This window comes from Elephas maximus, chromosome 24 (assembly GCF_024166365.1).
Source record: "Elephas maximus indicus isolate mEleMax1 chromosome 24, mEleMax1 primary haplotype, whole genome shotgun sequence".
Lineage (NCBI taxonomy): Eukaryota > Metazoa > Chordata > Mammalia > Proboscidea > Elephantidae > Elephas > Elephas maximus.
Genome location: NC_064842.1, coordinates 28,837,623 through 28,849,768, shown reverse-complemented (window position 1 = coordinate 28,849,768; position 12,146 = coordinate 28,837,623). Strand labels below are relative to the sequence as shown.

The window sequence follows — 12,146 nt, the reverse complement described above, 5'->3', positions numbered from 1 at the left end:
CTTCCTAAACCCTAGAGGATCATTCAGCTCCACACTTAGAGTTCCTAGAAGACTATTGTATTTTACATTTAATAGATGCTCAGTAAAATGTGACTAAGCAGAATAGACAGCTCCTGCCTAATTATAAACAAGAGGAGAAGGCGAAAAAAAGGAGGACACAGATTTTGCCACGGGCTGGGCAAGCACTGGCCAAAGAGTCTAGACTCCAAACATACTGAATGACAACAAAAGCTTTTTAGTATACTCTGTACATAAAAAATACCTGAAGTGGGAACATGCCTATTAAAGGCAATGGGTAAAAGCACAATGTAACATAACTAGATATTTTCCATCTATAAAAATGTATCATGAACTTCAAGCTACCTGTGCATAGGAAATTCTGCTACTTGATAATGTTATTAATCAAAACTTCTACACAGAGTCCATAAGTGTCATGATGATTAATGCTCATAAAAATGTTAAGGTACAAAAGTAACCTAAAATGCTGTTTTAATCATTAAAAAGATAAAATTAGGTTCAACATTAATTTGCATATTTATTTTCAAACTTGTGACCTGGGTATTACATATATGAAGATCCTCCACTAATGGAAAGAGCCACTTCTTTACCATTTATAATAGCACTTAAAAAAATAAAGTCTGGTTAATTTCTTTCATTGTTGTAAAAATACATGCAACATGACATATAATTCAATATTTTTTGGTGTACAATTTAGTGCTATCAATTACATTAACCATGTTGTACAACCATCACCATAAGTGTTGCTAAATTTCCCATCACCATAAACAGAAATTCACCACTGAAGGTCTGGTTAATTTAAGGGTGTATTTTATTGTTTTGTTTTTTAATGTAACATGCTCTGGGCAACTTTTACACCATCAGTAACGTCACATCTTATGAGGTTCCTGATCCCTCTGGGACTCCAGCGAAAGCTAAAGGAACCTTTTCCTCCTTCTCGACCTTGAGTTCCCTGTTACCAGCTTTCTAGTCCCCTCCTCCCTTCTGCCTTCTTACCCTTGCCCCTGGACTGGTGTAACCAGTTAGTCCCATTTTCTTTTATGGGCCTGTCTAACCTTTGGCTGAAGCGCAAACTTCAGAAGTGACTTCATTACTGAGTTATAAGGGTGTCCAGGGGCCACACTCTCCGGGCCTCCTCAAATTTTTAATTCTAAAAAGTAAGAAGTATTACTTGTATTTTTAATTCTTTTTACTATTTTTTTCTAATGCAGAAGGTTAAGCAATAATTCTAAAATGAAGTCGATTCACATTATTTGTATCAAGGCTATCATAATTTAGCAGGCTGGTGAAATCAGTAGTTTTCCAGAAATTCAAAATTCAACTGTTTCAGGATTTTATCTATGCATAAGGAGTTTCCAGATGTTTTTGAATCATACTGAAAAATAAACTCTCCTGGATCCTGAAATTCTATTATCTCTAAAGAATCTCCACAGATACCCTGGATTATTTGTGAATACGACAAAAAGGGAGAAAGAGAAGTTTTGACGAAGGATCCATTTTAATCTGCTAAAAATAGACTCCATACTATTCAATTTAGCAACTTTTCCTCAACATCGGAATTGTCTATGACAGTCTCAGGGCTGAGGAAAAGGAAGCCTTACCTGGATTCGTGATGTTGAGTAGTCTGCAGGAGTAGGGATCTTCCCTGTCTTCCACAGGCACTGCACAGCCATGAGCACCTATTATGAACTTTACAAGCACACTGAGAGATGTGTTGGCATTAACATCAGTTATTGATCTTCACCTTGCACATGAACGTTTCCTGACGCCCATTTCAGGCTTTTACTTTGAGACACAAGTATTTATTAGAATTAATTCTCTAGCTTTACTCTTCTAGTCTAGCAAAAAGTCGAACAGGCAAACCAAAAGCTGCTAACTACCAAGTGACTTGTGCGTAAGTCCTCCACTGCAATACTATATTAAAGCAAGTATGATTACGTTTGGTCTGGCTACCAGCAAATGCTCATACTGCAAACTACAGTAAAGTGAAATTCTCATGCCCATACCTACAAACCAACTTTCTACACTCTCGCTTACTTGCTTTCTCCTATTTCAGAAGGTGTCCCTTCTGCTCAAGATTAGCTTTTCTACCCAAGAGGAGGTTCCCTCTTCTCTGGTCACCCCTGTAAGCCATGGCTTTTTCTGTGCACAATATAAATATGAAGTCCTTATGCCAATTTCTAGCTACCTTTTTTACCATCCTTCCTTGCCCCCACCATTTCCTTTACAATGAGGTCCTACAAAAAATTAAAATTTCAGCCTCCAGTTTCTCACTTCCTACTCATATTATAAAACGGAAGTTTAGCTTCAACACCTGCCACTTCCACTAAGACATCTACCATCTATGTAACCAATGATCTGCTGCTGCTAAATTCAAAAGACACTCTTCAACCATGACCTACTTGACTGACTTCTCTCTATGGCTCAACACTGCTGTTCTTAAAATGCTTTCTTCCCTTCTTTATGTGACCCTGCTGAGTCTGCTTCACTGGCTCTTCTTCCCAGCTTGTCCAGTAAAGGTAGATATTACCCCAAGGCTTTGTCCTCCAATCTCTTCTCACTCTACTCACTCGCTCCCCTGGACAAGATTATTTATTCCCAAGGCTTCAACTAGCACCTACATGTTAATGTTTCCTGAATTAGTATCTTCAGTTTGGATCCATCTTCTAATTAAAAAATCCATAAATTCACTGGTCATTTACAACTAGACGACCCAAAGGCAGTTGTGTACTCCTAGTACTGGCTCATGAGAGCCAAATGTCACATTTTTAGAAAATTTTGTGAGCTGGTTATTAAACACAGCCATTATTAAGCTTAGAAACCCTGGTGGCGTAGTGGTTAAGTGCTACAGCTGCTAACCAAAGGGTCGGCAGTTCGAATCCGCCAGGTGCTCTTTGGAAACTCTATGGGGCAGTTCTACTCTGTCCTATAGGGTTGCTACGAGTCAGAATTGACTTGACAGCACTGGGTTTGGTTTTTTTTGTTTATTAAAACTTACGTAAACTTACAACTACATGCATCTTATGGAAAACAAAGGAAATCAATGCTGAAAATTAAACATTTCCTAATTATTTTGCTACATTTTACTATTATCTATGCTCTTGAGGTTATTTATATCTGTATGGTGGAAATATTACAATGGTGTGCTACTGTGCATCTTTCCCCAGCTGTGTGCTCAGTGGCGTCACGTCAATTACTTGCATTTGGCCCTGGTGGAAAAACTACACCATGGAAATTGGTAGATGCTACACATGAGGGCTTGACTGTTTTGTTGATTGTCCAGAGTCAAGAAAGTGATAGAGAAAATATTAACATGTAGGTTGAACTTTAAAAAATGTGACTTGTCTGTAGCCATTACACTGTGAATAGCATAAAAAAATTAAAGAAATATTCTTCCAGTGTTTGAAAAGCATTATCTAATTCAGCAAAGAAGTCACTTTGTTGACTAAGGGCAAAGTTCTAACATATATTTTAGCTGTCACTTTAGTTTTACTCTTTAACTTAAAGATAACATTTATGTCAAAACTATACTCTTTCGTCAATTGCAACCATACGTTGGTTATAGATATAAAAGTCTGGCAACATGACAGGAACCATTCCTGAAGACTACTCATCAGACATGGAAGGGACTGGACAATGGGTTGGAGAGAGATGCTGATGAAGAGTGAGCTACTTGTATCAGGTGGACACTTGAGGCTGTATTGGCATCTCCTGTCTGGAGGGGAGATGGGAGGGTAGAGAGGGTTAGAAACTGGCAAAACAGTCACGAAAGGAGAGACTGGAAGGAGGGAGCGGGCTGACTCATCAGGGGGAGAGTAAATGGGAATATGTAGTAAGGTGTATATAAGCTTATATGTGACAGGATGACTTGATTTGTAAACTTTCACTTAAAGCACAACAAAAATTATTAAAAAAAAAAAGTCTGGCAAACAGCACTGACTTTCTGAGAATCAATTGGCTATCTGGAATTTACAGTAAAGAGTATCATATATTTTATTATTATTTGGCAATGGTGTTCTATACATCTTTTATAAATTTCTAACACACATATACATACATATAAACATACTTTCCAGAAAGCCAGTTGGTAAATATTTACCAGCACAGGTATCTCAAGCTCAGCATATCCACCACTGAGCTTCTTTCCCATGAAACCTGTTCATCTCATCTAGTATTTTTTTTGGTCTTGACTGATGATTCCACTATTACCCAAGTGAGAAAGCTAGCAATCATCCTAGACTACTCTTCCTTTTTCCACATTCAATTACCTTATTCTCTTATAAGGTCACTGCTTTACTTCAGTCCCTCAGTAGTCCTTGACTTTGCCTCTCACAGTCCTATCCCTTCCCTCTATCCCTCTTACTAGAGCCACAAAATTACTCTGCCCCAGGAAGAAGTTTTTGGCTAATGCCTATTTTTATACAAATATCCCATCAGTTTCATAAAACAACCCACCAAGCTTACTAAAATTAAAGCAATATCTGACTGTTAATGTTATTCATTACACTTAGTTCTGAGTCATTCACTCAACACCTACTGAGTGCTTTACTCTATGCCAGACTCTGTCCTAGGTACTGAAAATATATCAACAAAAAGAAATCCTGAAGCCCCTACTCTCAGGAAACTTACTTTCTAGTGGAGAAAGACAATTTATAAACACAAAAACAAATAAAATAAATATGTCAATTGGTGACAAGTGTTACAAAGAAAAACAATGTCAAGTAAGGAAAGATACAGATGCAGTAAGGGTGGAGTGCTATTTCATATGGGTCTGTCTGCTAAGGTAATACCTGAGCACAGGCCTGAAGGAAGTGAGCTGTGAGAAGATCCAATGGAAGAGTGGTCCACGCAAGGGCAACAGCAAGTACAAAGGCCCTGAGGCAGGAGCCCATTCAGCATATTAAACCACAGTAATGTGACTAGCGTAGCTAGAACAGATCAGTGAGGGGAATCAGATGTAGATGAGGTCAAGGACCACAAAAAGGACTTAGGATTTCACTCTGAGTAATTCTCTGCTTATACCCTCAACTATAAGGAGAGTACAAGCAGAGAACTGACATAATCTGATTAATTTTAAAAAGATCACTCTGGCTGTTAGAATGAAAACAAAATGCAGGAGGACAATGGTGGAAGCAGGAAGTTCAGATAAGGTGGCTTCTAAAACAATCTAGGTGATGGTAGCTGTAAAGGTTTTGAGAGGTTGAATTCCAAATATGATGTAAAGGTAGCACTAAGAAAATATGCCAATGGTTTGGATGTGGGATGTGAGAAAGAGTCACGATGACAGCAAGGTTTTTGGTAGAGAGGAGTCATTATTTTCTGAAATGGGAAAAACTATAGGAAATTCAGGTTTTGCAGGGTGGTGATGATTCTGAGGCCTTACCTCATTTGCTGGTTAATAAGTTTTATTATCATTACAATCATGAACTAAAGAAACTTATCTTGAAAAGGAATGAAAGCTGCTATGAGAAAGACAGGAAATCTATAACATAATGTTTATTACTAGTGACGAGAAAATTTACGACCGCTATCTGTTTGTGTATCTACTCGGTCACAAAAGTGCCTCCTGTCACCTGTGTGAGGCGAATGGTTGCTGTGAAAGAATGAGGGTCCAGAATTGCCATATTCCCCTACAGATCACACAACTGAAAAAATACTACAGTAATGGAAAAAAATTAAGTGCATTTCTGTGAAGTTAGTGAAAATCTCAACAGAGAACTATTTTGGAATAAAACCTTTTTAGAATTGCTATTCTGAATCTAAACAACAACAACAACAAAATTAGGTATCTATAAACACTAGGTATGTTAACCAGTGACTATACTCTCCTCTATCTTTTGCCTTAAAATCTTGGTTAAATTTACTTTTGGACTCAACTATAAGGAAGAAAAGCAAAATAAAATAGCCATTTCTCCCAGGAAAGGAGGTCACACATCTGAATTAACATCTCTGACTATCTAAGATAAGGCTTCTCAGAATTCTTATTTCAAGAAACTATGCAAGGTGCCAACTCAGAAAACCTACCGTTGACTTAATGTTGGATGCTGTATCGAATGCTTCAACCAGGTGCTTCGTATCACATTTCGAAGTTCATGGTTATTGCGAGCTGACAACACACCAACTACCACATCATAGTGATTAGATTTCCACTGAGGAAATAAGGCCAACTGATCTAGAAAGAAGCAACAATAAATTTAAAAATAAGCGATCTCTCAATTACTGTAAGTTCAATATATAACATAAAAAATGTTTATTACAAAATACTACATGTCCATTTTTGAAGAAAACACAGATAAACACAAAGAAAAAAATTAAATTACCCATAAACACTTTATTAGTGATAACCACTATTAACATCTTGGTACGGTCTTTTTTTCTTCCACCAATATGTAAATTCTTCAAAACAAAAAAGGTATTTGTGATAAGATTCAGGTTGGAAATGCAATGTGGCATAAATGATACATGGTACAGTGTAAGAGGCAGACCCCACTTAGAATCTTAGCTCTGCCGCATATTATGTAGCTATAAAAGTTATTTAAACTCTTGAGCCTGTTTTGTTAACTACAAAATGGGTATAATACCTCTCATAAAGCTGTAAAAATTAAATAAGATAATGTATATAAAGGTCCTGTTTGGGGACCTAGCACATTTTAGGCATTCAATAAATGACGAGTAAACAAAAAAAAAAAAAAAAAGTGCTTTGTTAGATGAAGTCCTACATTAATGTCAGCTATTAAGTTTGTTTTATTAAGTTTGTGGGATGAAGTCAGAGTACTCCATGTTGGAAGGTATCGGAACTCTCTTTTATGCCAATAAATTCTACAGCCAGCAATCTTATTACCTACTTACGTAACTCTAAAGAGTAGCAAGAGGAAACACTTCTAGTAAAAAAATCAAATAACAAGTCATACAAATGGCTCAATTTTTTACCACTATAATGCCTAATGGGTAGGATTACATTTTAATTCTTAAAACCTGTCCTTAGAAACAAGACAGAAGGGAAAGATATTTTGCCCTTGTTTCTTCATCACCAGTTTTAAAGCTTGAGAGCAACAAGCTTATAAATAGCTCCGATGAGAGATCCATTTCCACTCTTTCTCCAATGGTGGGAACTGATCCAAGTGTGTCCAAAAATAAATTATGGAAGGCCAGAGATCTTTACTACATTAAATATAATGTTTTTATATGCCATAGAATCTAGGTGTTCGGTCTAAAAAGGGACAAAAACATGTTGATAGTTTTTCAAAGGACTAATTAAAATAAAATCTGGTGACAGATTTTCATAATAGGATAATTTTAAGGATATTACATTACAACAATTATAGAAATACAGGAATTTTTGTGATCTCTTATTTTCCACAATAGGTATGTCTCTAAAAAGGTATTAGATTCTAAGCAGAAGAGAGATATTTGTTAATTTCACCCTACCACAAATCTTATACCAAAACGAATTGTTCTATAAAAACAATTTAATGCAAAGCCAGTATTTCACGAGTTAAGTTTGCTTATTAATAAGCAATATTTACCGACCACTTATTATGTGCTAAGTTGTCAGCAAAAAGGAGGAAGACCCTCAACGAGATAAAGTGACACAGTGGCTGCAACAATGGACTTAAGCATAACAACAACTGTGAGAATGGCACATGGCTAGGAAGTGTTTCGTTCTGTTGTGCACAGAGTGGCTATGAGTCGGAACCGACTTGACGGCACCTAATGACAACAAGTACATATGGAGTATTATTTAATGCTTTAATCATATATACAGTATGATTTAACACCATGAGCTGGAAGCCATTCAACCGCAACTAACAACGACAATGAGTAAGTCCACCACGTATCTGTCAGTATGTTGTACTGAAGTGGCTTGTTTGTTGCTATGATGCTGGAAGCTTTGCCACTGATATTTCAAATACCAGCAGGGTCACTCACGGTAGACGGGTTTAGCAGATCTTCTAGACTAACACAGATGAGAAAGAAAGGCAGGGCGATCTACTTCTGAAAATTAGCCTATGAAAACCCTATGGATCACAGGAGAATACTGTCTGATATAGTGCTGGAAGATAAGCCCTCTAGGTTGGAAGTCAATGATGGACCGACAATGCCAGTGATCATGAGGATGGCTCAGCACCAAACCAAATCAAACCCATTGACTTTGAGTCTATTCAGACTCATAGCGCCCCTACATGACAGAGTAGAACTGCCCCATAGGGTTTTCAAGAAGTGAATGGTGGATTTGAACTGCCAGTCTTTTGGTTAGCAGCCAAGCCCTTAACAACTGCACCACCAGGGCTCCAGCTGGAGAACACGCAGTGCTGAGTTCTGTTGTACATGGGGTTGCTATCACTCCAAGCCGACTCAACAGCAACTAACAACATGAGGTAGAACTATTAGGTTCTTTATTTAACAATGAGGAAACAGGCACCCAGAATTCAGCACCTTGCCCAAAGTCCAACAGCTAGTAAATGGCTGGTCTAACATTTTATCCCATTCAAACTAACTCCATTTTTCATCTTTGTTCTATTCTGTACCTATACAGCTTAATGTAGGTCACCTAAATTTTGATTTTTTGTGTGTGTGCTTTCAGTGGAAGTTTACAATTCAAGTCAGTTTCTCATACAAAAACTTATACACACATTGTTACGTGACCCTAGTTGCTCTCCCTACAATGCAACAGCACACTCCTCTCCACCCTGTATTTCCTGTGTCCATTCAACCAGCTCTGGTCCACCTCTGCATTCTCATCTGGCCTCCAGACAGGAACTGCCCACAGTCTCGTGCGTCTACTTGAGCTAAGAAGCACACTCCTTACCAGTATCATTTTATGTCTTATGGTCCAGTCTAACCTTTGTCTGAAGGGTTGGCTTTGAGAATGGTTTTAGTTTTGCGCTAACAGAGTCTGGGGGCCATGACCTCTGGGGCACCTCTGGTCTCAGTCAGACCATTAAGTCTGGTCTTTTTACAAGAACTTGAGGTCTACATCCCACTCTTCTCCTGCTCCATCAGGGATTCTCTGTTGTGTTCCCTGTCAGGGCACTCATTGGTGGTAGCTGGGAACCATCTAAGTTCTTCCGGTCTCAGGCTGATGGAGTCTCTGGTTTATGTGGCCCTTTCTTTCTCTTGGGCTCATATTACCTTGTGTCTTTGGTGTTCCTCATTCTCCTTTGCTCCAGGTGGGCTGGGACCAACTGATGCTTCTTAGATGGCTGCTTGCTAGATTCTGATCTTTTAACCACAATACTACTTGAAGTGATGAATCAGTGATAAGCAGATTACTGAAAATGCTGGTTTGCACATTAGTTTTTTTTAACTCATTGCCCAGGAACAATTTTTCTCAGATATAAAACTATACAATGCTGGAGAACTAACCCTAAATGAGTCTGAAACTGGAGAATAATTCAACTGCTTAGTGTAAAACTGACAACTATGTGCCCATATCCTCCTTACCTTTTCACAGAGAAATATTAAGTACATTCTAGAGACAGAAGGGAGGCAAATGTAGTAACCAGACAGCTCTGACAATGATTGCACAGCCAACATACCGCATCATCTCGGTAAAAAGTTATTTAAATCACTTGTGTCTCAGTTTCTGGGTCAGAGAAAACAGATTTAAAAAATGTCTTTAGATACAATTTCATCTGTTTGAAAACGATTTCTCAAAAGAGTAAAAGCTGTAGAAGGGCAAAAATCATATTTAACCTAAATGCCTCACTTATCTGACATCATGAGAACACAAGGCTGCTGCACAAAAGTGAATTTTCAAAATAACTGAAACATCCCTTTAAATGCCAAACATCTATTACCATATTTTTGACAGATAATCAAAGTAAATCTTTAAAAAATGGATTACATGGGGCATAATTTAACCTTTTCTTGATGACTCCAAATCACGATGAAAATTTTCTTAAATGTATTACTTTCTCACCATCAATTTCAGCTGCAGTTTCAGTTCAGACTTACTGTTCACCTGAACCATTACCAGAGTATCCTAACTAGTTTCTCCCTGACTTCTCCACATTACTGCCGAACTAGATTTTTCTATAAATAAATCACGAAGGTAACCATGTGACATGTGAAAATCTCATGGATTACGGCTGTAAACTACTTTTTGATCTTATTCCACCTCCCCTGCCACTGTCAATCCTCCTTGCTTCTAATCCATGTTTAAGCCGCTTCTGTTCAACTGCTTTACAGACATTTCTTTTTCTTGCAGAGAAGTACACAGCAGATTCTGGTCTTTTAGAGAGCTACTTCCAGATGCTCTGAAGTCCTTAGAAGTCAGGCTTCAGAAAAATAGATTTCTTCTTTTGTTATCCCATAACCATCAATGTAAATTTAAATCAGTCCAATGACTCCTGGGTCCTGTGTTACACAGTATAAAACCCAAAGTGGACTCAATAAAACCTGCATAAGAACGACTGTCAAGTTCCTAGTTCCCCCTACCAGCATTTGGCCCTATACTCTTATCACCCCCTGCTATCTACTGCAAACACAGGCTACCTAGTTTGACTCTGGTGTCTAGAAACAGAAAAAGATAGAAAGAAAGAAAAACTAAGAAGTAAACATGCAACAAAAGACCTAAAGATAATTCACAAGAGGAGGAACACAATGGCCAATAAATCTAAGAAGAAATGTTCAACGTCACTAGCAATTAAGTTCAAATTGGAGCAGTAAGATCCCAATCTTCTCCTATCAAAATGACAAATATCTTCTCAAATAATAATACCTAGTGCTGATGGGTATTTCAAGGAAACACTGATGGTGATTTCAAGGAGATGGCCGCTTTTTTTTCATACACTGTTAGTAGGAGTGTAATTTGATATTCTGCAAGGAAAACTGGCAATATACATCACATACCTTAGACTGGTATAATCTTTGTTCTGCAATCCATGTCTAAGAACTTATTCTAAAGAAATATCAGTGATGCATCAAAGATCTCTATTCAGTAGTGTCATTTATTAATAGCGAAAAACTACAAACTGCATGAATGCACAAAAAAGGATTAGTTAAATAAATTATGGTATATCCATAGGATGAGGGCACAGTGGTGGTCTGGTGGTAGAATTCTTGCCTTCTATGACAGAGACCTGGGCTCGATTCTTGGCGAATGTACCTCACGTACAGCCACCACCTGTCTGTCAGTGGGGGCTTTCATGCTGCTATGATGCTGCAGAGATTTTAGCAGCACTTCCAGACTAAGACGAACTAGGAAGAAAGGCCTGGCGTCTACTTCTGAAAATCAGCCAATGAAAACTATGATCACAATGGTCCAACCTGCAACAGATCATGGGATGGTGCAGGACCTGGCAGCGTTTCATTCCGTTGCACATGTACTTTTGGAGGGTAGGCAGTTCTCTTTTTGTTAATTTGGTTGCTGACTGTTTGGGTATGTTCAGTTTGTGAAAAATCCATCAAGGTGCACAACTACATCTATTTTTCCGGAATATATATTATATATCAACATAAAACTAAATAATTTCTCCAAAACATATATATGCAGTCAAAAAAGTCTAGAATAGGCCAGTCTTCTTTCTTGGATTTTTTAAAATAATGTTAAAATTGTCTACAAAGTACTTGTTTTACTTACAAGAAAAAAATTAAATAATAAGGTCAACCTGGTATGTATACAGATAATCTGTAGGTCAAAAAGTCATTCACACCTGTCCAGTTTTATTCTCCTGATTCACTCATTCAAATTACTCATCACCTAGTATATGCACTGTTCTGACAGTCTTATTATGTCAGGGATTATGAAGAACTTCAAGCAAGCTCCCTGAGGGTAATAACCACTTCTTTTCCTCTAATATAGGGTCGCTATGAGTCAGAATCTACTCAACAGCACTGGGTTTGGTTTTTAGTTTTTTTCTCTAATACGTAATTTATCACAAGTCTGGCAACCTGCTAGGCTCTGCGCTGCGAATGGACATCCAGAGGTTTATTAAATGACTGAGGAAGGCTGACTTTGAAATCTATTGTTCAAAATAAGCTTAAGGATTATTAAAAATCAGATCAAAATTTCCACTCTTGTATGCATGCCCTCAGATGACATCAATCACAAATAGGCAGAAATCTTTATAATGAGGAAAACATACAAATCCACCAAGAGACCTACAGATAAGGTCAGTCATCAT

General features: G+C 37.7%; 1 protein-coding gene across 1 annotated transcript in view; it reads right to left on the bottom strand.

The window, feature by feature from the left end:
- The window catches only part of B3GALNT2 (beta-1,3-N-acetylgalactosaminyltransferase 2), a 48,267-nt gene that overhangs the window by 32,991 nt on the left and 3,130 nt on the right, over positions 1–12,146 (bottom strand). The window contains exons 2-3 of the mRNA XM_049868683.1: positions 6,043–6,190; positions 1,620–1,720 (exon numbers count right to left, since the gene is read on the bottom strand). Of these exons, the coding sequence (XP_049724640.1) occupies positions 1,620–1,720; positions 6,043–6,190 (249 nt within the window). The remainder of the gene's footprint in view (positions 1–1,619; positions 1,721–6,042; positions 6,191–12,146) is intronic.